This window comes from Gopherus flavomarginatus, chromosome 4, assembly GCF_025201925.1.
Source record: "Gopherus flavomarginatus isolate rGopFla2 chromosome 4, rGopFla2.mat.asm, whole genome shotgun sequence".
In the NCBI taxonomy this organism is placed as follows: domain Eukaryota; kingdom Metazoa; phylum Chordata; order Testudines; family Testudinidae; genus Gopherus; species Gopherus flavomarginatus.
The window spans coordinates 103,848,374-103,864,413 of record NC_066620.1 but is presented as its reverse complement, the minus strand read 5'-3'; the positions used below and the strand labels follow the sequence as shown (position 1 = coordinate 103,864,413).

At 43.6% G+C, this 16,040-nt stretch overlaps 1 protein-coding gene across 1 annotated transcript in view; it reads left to right on the top strand.

Moving 5' to 3' along the window:
• SASH1 (SAM and SH3 domain containing 1) overlaps positions 1–16,040 on the top strand; it is a 179,742-nt gene that overhangs the window by 123,459 nt on the left and 40,243 nt on the right. The window contains exon 9 of the mRNA XM_050951603.1: positions 9,197–9,329. Coding sequence (XP_050807560.1) covers positions 9,197–9,329 — 133 coding nt within the window. The remainder of the gene's footprint in view (positions 1–9,196; positions 9,330–16,040) is intronic.

Here is a 16,040-nt window from a genome sequence, read left to right as displayed (position 1 = left end):
GAAGGCTCTGGTAGGGGAAAGGCAGCAGGGAAAGGTTCTGACCGCTCCCTGCAATGGGGAAAGGGTCCAGCAGAGCAGAGCTGTCAGACTCTTTACCTGCTGCTCCTTCTCCTCCACCCCCACCCACCGTGCCAGAGCCTTTAATTGCCATGTGTAGCTGCACGCTACAGTGTGGACACCACCTGCTTTCCACTGTGGCATGTAGCCACGTGTAGTGCCTGTACCCTACATATCACTGCCTATGTAGACAAGGCCTTAAAGGGGCTTCTGTTATTATGAACCATCTTTTGATATGAATGTAACTACATTTAATCACTTCACTGTTCTCACTCAAGGTTTTTATGCTATTCCAATAAACTGGTTCTCATGGATGATGACGTTAAGCTCTACTCATTTTTAGCAGGGCTTTGGAGCTGTGCTCCAGCTCCAGGCAAAAACCCGGAGTTCCACTGCTCTGGAGCTGCTCTGCGCTCCAGCTCTGGGCTCTGTTCCAAAGCCCTGATTTTTAGTACAGTATATTCCAAAGAATGGCGGTCTCCCCAGGCCACCGCAGCCCTGCCAAAACATGTCATGCAAAAGGCTGTTAAGGTGTACCATTGCTAGAAGCACTATTTCACATACAGTATTATTTGGGCAGATGAAAAATCTACTAGTCCTTGAGGGAGAATGAGGGAGGACATTTTATTGCAACAGACATTAAATAGAGCTTGATTCTGCCACTCTTACTCATGCTGAGTGGTATATTACTATGCATGTCATCTCATTACAATTAATTAGACTAATTACCTACTGTAAGGTACTATTCAACAGGACGAATTGTTGCAGTCAAAGACGTATTCTAAAAAGTTATTTTAACTGAAAGCCTGCAAATAGTTAACATCTTGAAACTTGCCTCAGCAACTATTCCAGAATAGACAGACCTCCTAGGAGAATTACATTTTTTTAAAATTATTTCTACAGAAATGACACACATTTCCCACTAATTTCATCAGGCTGTGTCATCGCCAGCTAATGTAATGTGTCTTTCATCTGACTAGCCATTGGTGAACTCCTTTGATTTCTTCATAAGTAATACTGGTCCAAATTCAGCTCTAGTGTTACTGAATTTTAATGCTAGGGATAATTTGCACAATATGTTTTATATTTATACTTTTATACGGTTACTTTTGCTAAGTGGCAAACACATTTTTGACCCCTTATAATTTTTGTAAAGGTGGGAGTAATTTTTCTCTAACCTTACAGTGTGGTCCATATCACATCCAGACACTATGTTATATACATAGCCTGTGCTGTGATTAGCTTTGTGAAATGTTCTTAATGAAACCTGGAAACAGGCAAAACTGAAGTTGCAAGCCCAAAACTTGGGTCAGCTTTGCCCATGCTTGAATCTGGGACAAATTTCAAGTGAAGCTGGCCAGTGTCTCATGGAAATCCTGAGAAAACTCAGCGGTTTCTCCCAAAGCTCAGACGTTTCAGCTGAGTTTTACTTGGATTTTTGGGGTTCAAGTGAAAAGCGAAACTCATCAAATCAAAACCAGAAAAAAGGTTCACATGATTTCTATGGAGCTGGAAGGGCCCTGCTTTGCACAGGTTTGGCTTTATAGTCATTGGTACTAGGATGGAGAAAGTAAAGTATCCAGATGGCTAGATGGGTCATGAAAGAACAACATGTTGCACACACCAAAAAAGGGCCAGATTCTCGGTACTGCTCCTGCTGCTTGAAACAGCAGTAAGTCAAAGGGCACTATGGAACTTTTAGTGGGCAGTAATGGGGTCCATGTTGCCTGGTAGTATGTGCAGACTGGTGCGCTGTAGATTTACATCCAGTTTGCTGTACACTATATCTCCGTGTGTACAAGCCCTCAGAGTATCTCCCAGGAAAGGTGGAGATCAGGCACATGGCAAGAGATTTGAGCTCAGCCTTGGGGAGAAAAGGGAGAGATCTCACTTTTCACTTGCACATTCTAGTGCCTGGCAAAGCAGCATCATGATAACCTGAGCTAAACTGAGATTTTGGTCAGTAAGATTTGGGAGAGAACGTAAATGGCACTTGGGTGAGGGAAAAACATTTGAGTTCCCACTTAATGATTATTATAAAAATAGATTCTATAATTTCAAGAATAATGTTCAGGCAAGGGTTATTTTTCAGTGGGGATCTCTCTCGGAGCTTTTTGTCAAAAGAATAAAAAAAAACCAACCCCCAACCTAGTAAAAGGTTTTAGTTGCATTTCCTAGAGAGACAGTCTCCACTCTAGCAGTAGGGTTTCAGGGTCAGTTCTCATCCTGGCTTTGCACAAATTCTCTGTGTGTTTTTTTTCTTTCACTGAAATTCCATAGACAGTAATTAAGGAACTGGAGGCCAGCAAGAGGTCAGCAAGCCTTCGTCAGTGAAAACAGGGATTGTTTGCCATGTACAACACTCCCTTTTTTCCTTGTGGTGAATAGAAGATTTGCTTAGAACTGATGACTTATGCCTTTCTTGCAAGCTATGCAGCTAGCAAGTAACTGGGGGAATCAGTCAGTGAGCAGAAAGCAGCTAATTGAGTCCAGCAACATGCTTTTTTTCTTCTTTACATATTAAGCAGTGGAGTCGGAGCCAGTGTGATGACTGATAATGTAACTCTGGAGAAGAGCGACAGAGTCCTGTGGCACTTACAGGCTAACAGAAGTACTGGAACATAAGCTTTTGTGGGTGAATACCCACTTGGTCAGACACATGTCTGGAGAAGAGGTGTCTTGTGCACAGGATACTAATTGAATATAGAACTTAAGAAGAAGTGCCTAATCCTAAATTTTAGGGTTACTAAGCTGACAGAGCAGGAGTTGAGCACTTGGGGGAATTATTCGGAACTGAGCTGTAGGCCTATAAATGCCGAAGCCGGTAAGTCATTAAGTGTGTGGATGATATGGAGAGGATGTGCCTCCTGTCTGAGAGAGAAAAGGCTTTTGTGGTTATTCTTAAGCACCACATAACATGCTGAGCTCTTCTTGTCTCCTCTTTTCCTTTTCCTGGTACTCTGTACTCTCTTCTGTTCTATTTTCTGGTCCCCGACTATAGTTGGGCTTCTTGGGGGTGGGGGGTGGGTGTCCCCGCCCCAACAGCAAAATGATTATATTTTTGGCGAGCGTAAAGCTTGTTTCAGAGAAAAAGGGAGAAGGGACACGTGTAACCAAGTCTTCCAACGCAAGCAGCAAATCTGTTTGATTTGACATAGGCTTGGAGTTCTGAAATGATTAATAAGTGGTTAATTATGGGGCACATCATATATAGAACTTGTGTATTTGCCCCATTCTGCCCTCAAGAATTGTCTGACTGTCCCAACACAATTGCAATTTGGACTCAAATTTGGAGATTTGTTGGCAGATTTTTTGGTTCAGTACAGGAATAAACTATTACTAGGGCATGAAATTAATTTCAGAAGTTTGATATCTTTCCAAATGGCTTCATACAGCTTGAGTAAAACATCATGTATGTTTTTGTTTACAGAGCTGAAGCAGATAAATCAAGCTTACTTTATTTATCTGGACATGGCCCTGGTATTTCTTAAATACTTCTATTTTATTAGGAGTGGGCTAGCAAGCAATCATACATTATGTGTTTTACAAAGAACGCCTCTGAAACCATGAAGTGATCCCAAAAACTTCCCTGCAGAGTGTTAGCTGCTTCTGTTTTATATTAGTCCAATAATTCCATATACCCTCATAAATGTGAACATGCTTTATAAAGCTCTAATTCAAGCAGGGAAGTTAGAATTGTTCACTATTATTATTTATATACCACCTAAAATGGACTGGATAGTGTTTCATAGATATAGAACAAGGTACATATCTGTGCCCCAAAGAACTTGCATTCTAAAATGACAGCATAAAAAAGTCGAAGGGGAGGAGGCAAGCGGGATGGAGAACAGTAAGTTATGGGGCTGCAGTGCTTATTTTACTCCCTGGATTACTTTTTTAAACAAATACTTTTAAAATTGTTCTAATTTTGGTTTAAGGGACTGTGGGAAAATATGGTTTTTGAGAATAGCTATTGAAGGAAGAAGGGGAGGTTGTGTGGGGTACAGACTCAGAGGCCATTCTGGGCACAGAGCATGGCAAAGGTGATGGCGCAATTAGAGTTTCAAGAATATTTTCAGTCTTATGATCACACTTGCTCTCAGAGAAAGAGCTGAGGCTGCAGCTACAGCTTGGAGTTATACTTTTTCAGTCATTCAGTGCATGATTGTTGCAGTTCTCTGTATGCAGTCCTTGGTATTTACAGATGCTGTTAATTTAATTCCAGTTTCCCTATAGCCCTTCGTGTGGTTGTGTTCTCCAATAGAGTTCTCCAAACTGGCCCAGTTTCTTCACTATTAGAACATTGCAGATGTGTCAAAGATGCACTTGTTCCAAAAGAAGCTGGGAAAGGAGACTCCGCCCAAGCATAAGTGCCAAATAGGCCCCATAGGCTTTGCTCTATTCCACTGGCAGCAGAATGGCGCACTGTCTCTTTAAAGCATGTATCATTTTTTGTATTGGCTTGGTCAATTTGTTATGGTTTAAAACTGTGGAGCCAGCTGTCTGCAATCTGATGTAATGTTGCCATGGAAACGAGAAATGAAACACTTATGCATTCACCACAGAATTACTACATACAGCATTAGCCAAAATAATTAAAAGTTGAGCCATGTGGGCTTTTGGATGGAAAAAATTTGAAGCAGCAAGGATGGAAATTAGGTTGTTCCTATTTACAGTACTGTAAATCCATTTGTTTTCCCTTTAGAATATTCAGGAAGGTCTCTTAATGAGGCTAGTTCAGAGTCAGGGTATTATGCATATTAGATGCCTCTTCTATTTGCTGTACAGAAAGGGTTAACTGTGCTGAAATTTAGTGTAATAGGATAGCCTTATACGTGTAGCAATAAAACATTTATAGGCTCACTGCACTGTAAACGCTCTCTGACCTTCTGAGTGGGACACCTACCATGTTGACTGCTATAAAGTGCCCTTTCTGATTGCTAGCCTTGATTGCTGTGGGACCTTTCCCTGCAGGAAACCATTGATTGTAATGTAGATTTCTTTCGTTACCTATAAAATTGTTCCACCTCAGAGCAACACTTTGCAAGGGTCTCCCCCGAATATCCAGAGATTGTTCCTGTACTTTTGTATTATTACAATACATTGAAAGACTTAAGAAGATTTTGATAGCAAATTTAATAGCAAGCAGCGTTGAAAAAGCCTGCAGGAGAACGGTTGCTAGAGCTGGGTGGGAAATGGTTTTCCCAGCCTGTGAGAAATTTTGAGACTTGGAACATTTTTTCCCATCCCAAATTGGGATGAAAAGTTGAAATGTTGAAAAATTTTGTGAACCAACAAACAAAAAAAAAAGAGGATCAGTCGATCAAAATAAAATGTTTTGATTATTTTGACACATTTGGTTCCAATTTTGACATTTTTTATTTTTTCACATTTTAAAAATATAAATGAATTTACATTTCAAAATGAAAAGCCATTTCAAACCAAAAAATGGAACTTTTTGTTCAGAAAATACCAAAATGTCCTGTTTCAATAATTTCAAAACTTTTTTTCAAAATTACTTTCAAAATGGGAAATTTGTCAAACCCAATCCTTTTCCATAAACAATTTGTTTCAAAGAATCATCATTTTCCAGCAAAAAAGTTAACTGAAAAAAATCCAGACCAGCTGTTGTGACTACCACTTGTAATGGCAGATGCGTAAAGCTTAATCCATAAGGTATTAACAGTCTTTCTCCCCTACAAAAAAAATATAGAGATATAGATATTCCTGCTTGATAGGAAAGTTCTGATGGTCAGACTCTGCTGTTGCTTTTAATCAAACAAATATCCTTCGATCTGCTGGCAGTGCTCCTGCTAATACAGCCCAATATGCTGCTGGCCTTCTTGGCAGCAAAGGCACACTGCTGACTCATATCCAACTTCTTGTCCACTGTAATCGCCAGGTCCTTTTCTGCAGAACTGCTGCTTAGCCAGTTGGTCCCCAGCCTGTAGCAGTGCATGGGATTCTTCCTTCCTAAGTGCAGGACTCTGCACTTGTCCTTGTTGAACTTCATCAGATTTCTTTTGGCCCAATCCTCCCAATTTGTCTAGGTCACTCTGGACCCTATCCCTACCCTCCAGATGTCTACCTCTCCCCCCAGCTTAGGGTCATCTGTGAACTTGCTGAGGGTGCAATTCATCCCATCATCCAGATCATTAATAAAAATGTCGAACAAAACCAGCCCCAGGACCGACTCCTGGGGCACTCCGCTTGATACCAGCTGCCAACTAGACACTGAGCTGTTGATCACTACCCATTGAGCCCGACAATCTTGCTAGCTTTCTATCCACCTTATAGTCCATTCATCCAATCCATACTTCTTTAACTTGCTGGCAGGGCTGGCTCCAGCTTTTTTGCTGTCCCAAGCAGCAGAAAAAAAAGAAAAGAAAAGAAAAAAGAAAAGCCCGATTGAGCTGCCGCCAAAGTGCTGCCGAAGAGGAGGAGAGGGAGTGAAGGGCCCACTGCCAAATTCTGAGGCGGAGCAAATGAGCTGCTGCTGAATTGCCGCCGCAGACCCCAGATGTGCCACCAATAACAGACTGAGTGCCACCCCTTTCTATTGGCTGCCCCAGGCCCTGCTTCCTTTGCTGATGCCTGGAGCCAGCCCTGCTTACTGGCAAGAATACTGTGAGAGACAGTATCAAAAGCTTTGCTAAAGTCAAGACAGATCACATCTACCGCTGTCCCCATATCCACAGAGCCAGTTATCTCATCATAGAAGGCAATCAGGTTGGTCAGGCATGAGTTGCCCTTGGTGAATCCATGTTGACTGTTCCTGATCACCTTCCTCTCCTCCAAGTGCTTCAAAATGGATTCCTTGAGGACCTGCTCCATGATTTTGCCGGGGACTGAAGTGAGGCTGACCAGTCTGTAGTTATTCCCCTCTATTCGGCACTGGTGAGGCCACACCTAGAGTATTGTGTCCAGTTTTGGTCCCCCTCCTACAGAAGGGATGTGGACAAATTGGAGACAGTCCAGCGGAGGGAAATGAAAATGATTAGGGGGCTGGGGCACGTGACTTATTAGGAGAGGCTGAGGGAACTGGGCTTATTTAGTCTGCAGAAGAGAAGAGTGAGGAGGGATTTGATAGTAGCCTTCAACTACCTGAAGGGGGCTTCCAAAGAGGATGGAGCTCGGCTGTTCTCAGTGGTGGCAGATGACAGAACAAGGAGTAATGGTCTCAAGTTGCAGTGGGTGAGGTCTAGGTTGGATATTAGGAAACACTATTTCACTAAGAGAGTGGTAAATCACTGGAATGGGTTACCTAAGGAGGTGGTGGACTCTCCATCCTTAGAGGTTTTTAAGGCCTGATTTGGCAAAACCTTGGCTGGGATGATTTAGTTGGTGTTGGTCCTGCTTTGAGCAGGGGGTTGGACTAGATGACCTCCTGAGGTCTCTTCCAACCCTAATATTCTATGATTTATCTTGATTTAAATCAGTCTGCTGCTATCCTACTTCGTTGTGTTAAAATAATAATCTTTCACTCTGGGTAATTAATTACATACTGTGTTGGTCCCTATGATAAATGCACTCACTGAGTCTTTTGGATTCTTTTGTTTAGCAACATTGGAATTGCCATACTGCATCTGACCAACAGACCATTTAGTCCTTTTTCATTTTAGAATAATGTGAATTTTGTTTTAATCAAGTAAATTGAGGAATGTGGGTCAAATGCTCTGCTGGCACAACTCCACTGGCTTCAAAGGAATTGCACCAGCAGAAAATTTGCCCGTGAGGGATATATTTTCAAAGCTGTACCTAATTCCCATTGACTTTCAATAAATGGCATCTCAGTGCCATTTTGGACTTTGAAAATATATCCCGGTGTGTTTGCCATTTGACATCCTGTCCTGTGGTTTGTATTGTTGTTCCATTCTGACTTTTATGTATATTTTAAAAGCCTATACACTATCCTATTTTGCCAGCCTTTAAATAGGCTCACAATTAGGTAAAAACAGGATGGTTTTTTTTTTTCATGAAAAGAAAAGAATGCAGTCTGAAATAGAAGCTCAGATGACCTAAAGTTCATTGAGAGGAAGACGCATTAAAATTTTTGAGCTGGACCTTAGAATGTGATAATTTGGCTGGGGTGTACACAAAGACAAAGGTATACAATCTGTGCAGTACTCCAGCTAGAATGGGCAGTGCTTGCTGGAATGCACTGCATACAGTGCTAGTCCTGTACTGTAAGAGCTAGAGTTCCTTCCTTCCCCCTCTCCCTCTTTTTACATTCTAAATAGATTAAAACAGAGGAAGTAGCATATTGAACGTTGGATCTGTCTCAAAAATTGGAACCCTCATTTTCGTCCACAAGGAATAAATTGTTTCAGCTTGTTGTGTGTCTGCTGCTGGAGCGAGTGAATATTTTTTTGCCTCTGTAATGTTTGATACTTGAGGGAAAACAGCTGGAACTGAGCATAATGGATCAGACGCAGAATGAAACGGGATGTTGGGGAATATGGACTATACTGTATATCTGAAAAGGTCAGAGTTTTCCCTTGGTCATTGTTGGAGGAATGTTGTGTCCCATCCTAAGCCTAGCCTTGAGAGCCTTCAAAAGGAGTGTGGGATAGAGGGAGGAGGAGAGAGAGGATTTTGTAGCTGTGGCGGCGTGTAACTAATGACGAGACAGAGAATGAAGTCTCTTCCTTCCCGTCCCCTTCTTGTACTGCTGGTTTTGATTTTCTGGGAAGACTGGAAAAAGTCAATGATAGAGTTTCAGTTTGGAGAAGCTGTTTATTACCGGGTTTAAATGGCAAGTTCCGACAGGCCAGACAAACCAGTGCCTGACCCAAACCACAGGAGCGTAACTGGTATGGTAAGAAAAGCCCTGCCTGGAATGCATTGAAGGAGGACGTGAAAGTAGTTATTACAATGCATGGAAAGGAAGACAAGGGCAGCAATGTATTTCAGTGCTTTTAGGACCTCACGTTGCACGGAATTAGAAGTCAAAATGGTATGTTATGCACTTTGAAACCTGTCAATAATTTCAATGCTTCCCTCTGACCTGGGTGGAGAATATAATGCCACTTACAGAGCTGCTTTGACACAGAGCGGCAGCTGGGTTGGGTTAACCTGACTTCAAGGAGCAAGCTATGGAACAATTACTTTATTAACATTCTCTTTGTTTCTTTGCCAGTCAAGAGAACAATCGGATGATGAAACAGAGGAGTCGGTGAAGTTTAAGAGGTTGCACAAGCTGGTTAACTCTACTCGCAGAGTCAGAAAGAAACTAATTAGGGTGGAAGAAATGAAAAAACCCAGCACAGAAGGTAAAAGCAAAGTGCATACAGTTATTCTCAACTAAACTGAATGGGTGACTTTTTATTTCTGTGTTGAATAGAGAAGGTTGGGGGCGGGGAGCATTCTGAGTGAGGGGTAATAAGAATGATTGTGCTCGCTGCCATAACTTGTAGCTCTGTGAAATTGGGTGGTGTTTTCTATAAAGACTGAGTTATCCCAGCTGTTTTAAGACTTTAAGGAGAGCAATGTGGCTGTTTGGGAGGTGGTTACTGCTACCGCTGAAGGTCTATTAGCACTCCAAGTGCAATATTGGAGAGCCCTTTTATCTGGAGGTTAGAACTTGGCTTTATGTTTTCATCCCCTCTGTTGTATTTTATGGACAGAATGAAAGGTAGCAAAAATTCCATGACATTTTTGCTCCCATGATCTCACAAGCAGTGGAGCAGAGCCACCTTGACTTGGTTCTTTTTCTCCAAGCCTTTGGAGACACCTTTGCAAGAACATTCCCCAATTGCAGCTCTAAGGATTTGGAAGGGGAGTGGCTGGTTGGTGAAGGTTGAACTGTTCTACATGGTATCATTCTTTGGCATGGCCAGAGAATTTCTGTCACACATTCTTGCTGCACTAACTCCATCTCTCTGCCTTGTATGATCCTGGTGGAGAACACATAGGCAATCAGCTACAGCATGCAGAAGCCATGCTGCTGGTGGAGAGAGAGCCTAGGGAGAGGTGCAGAGGTGCTCACCCTGTCAATATGTCTACGCTGCAGTTAAGTTGGGTGATCAGTACCTGGGTCTGAGCACTGGAGTTAGCCTAGCCTGTATGTGAGCAGCCACTCTGCAAAGCCATACCCAAGTTACTGGATCCTCACTGGTGCTGCGCTCACCTATGTGTGTCGCTAGGACTTGTAGGATCATTCCCATTATTCTTTGTGCTGCAATAAACTGAGGTGCTCTATGGTTCTTTCTTAGTGAATTATAGAACTTGTCTGTCCTCCTGGGCATAGATGGAAGTATGAAGGCGCTGGAGAACTGTCAGCGCTTGAATGATTGATTTAGCCTATATCCTCACTGCAAAATAGGCGGGTATCAGCCTGAGTGAAGGTCTCACTCAATTTTTAGTCTCTAGCCCCATACAAGCAGCTAGGCCGAGTTGAAAGCACCACTAACCTTGGGGTGAGATGGTTTTGTGTGTGGATGGGAGGGGGTTGAGGCAACACCTGAGTAAGAGCCCAAGTTTATTCTGTAGTGAATACACAACCCCTGAGCGAATGCCCCAAGGTGGTGGATTTCTCCCAGGACTGCTACACTGGGGAGAAGGACGGGGGGTAGAATGAGGCCCATCTATGTCTACTGCTTCCCCCAAATACTCTAGAGACCCAAAATTATGCAGGGGTGACCCCCACACATTCTGGGTAAACAAGGACCCAGGTGGCTCCTGTCTGCCATCCCCCCCCATGTGCCCTTTGAGGGGAAACTGCAGAAAGAATAGGGTTGCCAGGCATCCAGTTTTCAACTGGAGTGCCCAGTCAAAAAGGGACCCTGGTGGCTCTGGTTAGCACCGCTGACCGGGCTAGTAAAACTCCAGTCAGCGGCACAGCAGGGCTAAGGCAGGCTACCTGCCTACTCTGACTCCATGCAGCTCCCCAGAAGCGGCCAACGTGTCCAGCTTCAAGGTGCAGGGGTGGCCACAGGGGTTCTGCACACTGCCCCTGCTCCAAGCACCAACTCTGCAGCTCCCATTGGCCGGGAATCTCAGCCAATGGGAGCTGCAGGGTGGTGCCTGTGGGCATGGGCAGCATGCAGAGCCCTTTGGCCCCTCCACCTAGGAGCCAGATCCACCGCCAGCCCCCTGTCTGAACCCCCTCCCACACCTAAACTCTCTCCTGGAGCCCACACCCCCTGCTCCAACCTGGAGCCTCCTCCTGCTCTGAACTCATCCCTAGCTGGGAGCCCGCACCCCCAGCCGGAGCTCTCATCCCCTCCCACACCCCAACCCCTACCCCAGCCTGGTGAAAATGAGCGTGTGAGTGAGAGTGGGGGAGAGTGAATGACGGAGTGAGGGGGGATGGAGTCAACAGGGGTGGGGCCTCGGAGAAGGGACAGGACAGGGGTTGGGCCTCGGAGAAGGGACAGGGCGAGGCAAAGGATGTTCTGTTTTGTGCAGTTAGAAAGTTGGGAGCCCTAATTGCGATGTCAGCAGAGAGTCCAGCTGGTAGGAACAGGAGCAGCCAAAGCAGGGACCTTGGACCATTTGGAGACTTTCTACAGATTTTGACTGGATTTTGTCTGGCCTGTGCTGATTGGCTGTTTTCTCCATCCTTCCTCCTCCCTCAGTCTTTTCATCTCCGCTTCACTGCACTCCTGCCCCACCTATCCCCTTCTCCTGCCCAACCCCGTCACTTTCTTCTCCTTAGTGTTCTCACTTTCTTTCTTCATTTTCTTTTCCATTTTGCTTATCCCCTCTGAATTAAACCTAGCCCCAAAAATCGTGGAACTAACATGCTGTTTGCTGCCATCATACTGTTGTCTCTTTGTACCCTGCCCCCCACCCTGCGTCTGTCTTGTCTATTTGGATTGTAAACTTTTTGGAGCAGGGACTGTCTACTGCTCTGTGTGTGTTCAGCACCTAGCACAATAGGACCCTTCTTTTGGTTGACCCTTAGGCATCGCTGTAATAAACATGATTAATAACAACAAAGGACATCTGTGTGATTATAGGGCTGCTCTCTCTAACCAATGAAAACCTTTTCTTCACTAGGGGATGATGTGTTGGAGCTTGCCCCAAGGAAATTTTCTCTCTTTTGCAATTTTTTTTCTGTGGCAGAAGATCATTTTCAGATTTCAAGTGCTTTACAAACACTGTCTATTTAATCATTATAACATCTTCTGATGTTAAGTATTATCCCCATTTTGCAGATGGCAAGTGACTTCCCCAAGAACACAAAAGATGCTATAGTAAGGTCCCCCAGCTCTCTCTTTCAGCAAGTAGTTAAATTTGATTGAATAAAGTTGATTCTCTAGATAAGACATTTGTGATGGTTCTTAAAAATCAGAGTACAAGTGCTAAATCTGGTGGTGGGACTCCTTATGGTTGCCTTGTTAGGTTGGTGGGTTTGGTTTACTATCAGTTTGGTCCAGCAAAAGCTATTGATCTTAACAAGTTAATCAGTACTCATAGACTTTAAGGCCCGAAAGGGACCATCATGTTCATCTAGTCTGACGTCCCACACATTGCAAGTCACTGGGGTGACCAGATGAGATGAAGAAAATATCGGGACACGTGGAGTGTGTCCCATCAGCATCACGCAAAAAAAAAAAAAGCCGAGTGCAGCAGGCGGAGCAAAAAAAAAAACCAGTGCTGCCGGCAGAGCAAAATATCAGGGCAAATTGCGGGACGGTCCTGATTTTATCGGGACGTCTGGTCACCCTACAGGCCACAGAACCTTACCCACCATGTAATAGACCCGTAACCTCTGGCTGAGTTACTGAAGTCCTCAAATCAAGTTACAAAGAATCCGCCATTTACACTAGTTTAACCCTACAAATCACCCATGCCCCATGCTGCAGAAGAAGGCAAAAAAAAAAAAAACAATCCAGGGTCTCTGCCGATCCTGACCCAAGGGAAAATTGCTTCCTGACCCCAAATATGATGATCAGTTAGACCCTGAGCACATGAACAAGACCTACCAGCCAGACACCTGGGAAATAAATCTCTGTAGTAACTCAGAGCCCTCCCCATCTGGCATCCCATCACTGGTTATTGGAGATGCCACTGTAGGCAGTTTCCTCATATCATCCCCTCTATAAACCTATCAAGCTCTGTCTTGAAGCCAGCCAGGTTTTTTGCCACCACTGCTCCCTTTGGAAGGCTGTTCTAAAACTTCACTCCTCTGATGGTTAGAAACCTTCATCTAATTTCAAGACTAAACTTATTGTCATCCATTTATTCTTGAGTCCACAATGGCACTCAGTTTAAATAATTCCTCTCCCTCCCTGGTATTCGTCCCTATGGTGTATTAATAGAGAGCAGTCATATCTCCCCTCAGCCTTCTTTTGGTTAGATTAAACAAACCAAGCTCATTGAGTGTCCTCTCATTAGGTAGGTTTTCCATTCCTCTGATCATCCTAGTAGCCAGTCTCTGCACCTTTTCCAGTTTGAATTAAACTTTCTTAAACGTGGGAAACCAGAACTGCACACAGTATTCCAGATGAGGTCTCACCAGTGCCTTGCATAACGGTACTAACACCTCCTTACCTCTACTGGTAATGCCTCATCTGATGCATCCTAGGACTACATTAGCCTTTTTCATGGCCACATCACATTAGCGGCCCATAGTCATACTGGAATTAACCAATATACCCAGGTCTTCCTCCTCCTCTGTCACTTCCAACTGGTAAGTCTTCAACTTATAGCAAAAATTCTTGCTGTTAGTAGCTAAGTGCATGACTTGCAGTTAGCACTATTAAATTCCATCCCATTTATTCTTCAGATTCTCAAGGTCATCCAGATCTTCTTGTATGATATTCCAGTTCTCCTCCATCTGCAAAGTTTATTAGCATACTCTCTTTAATAAAAATATTAAATAAGATTGGTCCCAAAACCAATTCATGAGGAACTCCACTAGTAACCTCCTTCCAGCTTGACAGTTCATCTTTCAGTATGACCCATTGTAATCTCTTTTAACCAGTTCCTTATTCACTTTTCAATTCTCTTATTAATCCCCATCTTCTCCAATTTAACTAGTACAGTTCCATATGGGAAATTATCAAATGCCTTACTGAAATCCAGGTAGATTTTTCTAAAAAATCAGTTATCTTCTCAAAGGAGATCAAATTAATCTGGCATGATCTACCTTTTGTAAAACCATGTAGTATTTTATCCCAGTTAGCATTTACTTCTCTGTTCTTGACTAATTTCTCTTTCAAAATTTGTTCCAAGACATTTCATACAATTGAGGTCAAACTAACAGGCCTTTAGTTTCCCAGATCACCTTTTTCCCCTTACTTAAATATATACAGTAAAAGCTGTTTTATCCTGCACTTCACCAACTGGAAAACACTATAAACTAGCATTTCTGATCTTTCTTGAAAGTTCAGTTTATTGTTCGGTTGGTGTGGGGCCGGCAGGGGTTTGGGACGTGGCAGTGGGTGCGGAGTGAGGGCTCTGGGATGGAGTTTGGGTGCATGAAGGGTCTTAAGGTGCAGGATGCCAGATCCAGGGGCTGCTCACCTCTGGTAGCTCCCCACAAGCGGCGACCTGTCCTGGCTGCTCCTAGGCAGAGGTGTGGCAGACAGCTCTGCATGCTGCCTACACCCACAGTCTGCGGTTCCCGGCCAATGAGCGCTGTGGAGTCAGAGCTCAGGGTACGGTAGGGCGGGGGCAGCGCACAGAGCTGCCTTCCGCACCTCCACTTAGGAGCATCCAGGACAGATTGCTGCTTGCAGGGAGCCACATGAGGTGAGTGGCCCCTAGATCCAGCACCCCCTCCCGCATCCCAAGCCCCTTCCCAGACCCAAACTCCCTCCCAGAACCTGCACCCCAGCCCCCACCCCTGCACTCCCTCCCACACTCAAACTTCCTCCCTCTTTGTTAACCGGCATTTTTCACTTATTGGCACCCCCCATTCTCCCAGCATGCCCAATAAAACAGCTTTTACTGCATTAACAATTCTCCAGTCATAGGGTATGACTGCCGAGTTTACAGATTCATTAAAAATCCTTGCTATTGGGATTGCAATTTCATGTGCCAATTCCTTTAATATTCTTGGATGGAAATTATCCATGTCTCCCCAATTTAGTCCAGTTAAACTGTTTGAGTTTGACTTCCACCTTGGGTGTGGTAATTTCTGTTTTCAATATCCTTGCTCCCATTAGCCAGCCTGCCACTCTCCCTAAGCTCTTCATTAGCCTTATTAAAAATGGAGGCAAAGTATTTGTTTAGGTGTTGGGCCATGCCTAGATTATCTTTAATCTCTACTCCATTCTCAAATATCCTCTTTAGAGGTCTCACTTCTTCTTTCCTTGTTTTCTCTTTGTTTATATGGCTATAGAACCTTTTAATATTGGTTTTAATTTCCTGAAGGTCCAGCTCTGCTTGAATTTTGGCAGTTCTCACTTTATCTCTACATTTTCTGACCTCCAAGAGGTAGCTTTCCTTGCTGATCCAACCCATCTTCCATTCCTGGTAGGCTTTGCTAATCACCTGCTTGAGATACTTGCTCATCCAGTCTGGTCTGCAACCATTCCCTATGATTGTTTTTCGCTTTCTTGGGATGCAGCTTCAGATTGTTTGATTTAAAGTACTTCCAAGCCTCCTCCACGTTCAGATTCTTGAGTTCTCCAATCTGGTCCACTTTACAAAATTAAGGGAATTAGTTAGGAAAGTTTTCACCCTTTTGAAATCAAGGGCCCTAGTTGCAGATCTGTTTTTGTTTTATCCTTTCATTTAGTTTACACTGAATTAGCCTATGATCACTCCAACCAAGATTGTCCACTACAATCAGTTTTTATGTGAGGTCATCACTACTCACCAATACCAAATCTAAAATGTTGTCACCTCTTGCTGGTTCAGTGACTATTTGGTGAAGAAATCTGTCAGCTTTCAGATTCAGGAAAATCTGATCCCTACTATTATTAGTAGCACGTGTCCTCCAATCTATATCAGGGAAGTTAGTCTCCCATAATCATTCAGCTCCTAATATTATTTCATTAAAAACATTACATTGGTCTCTTTCCATA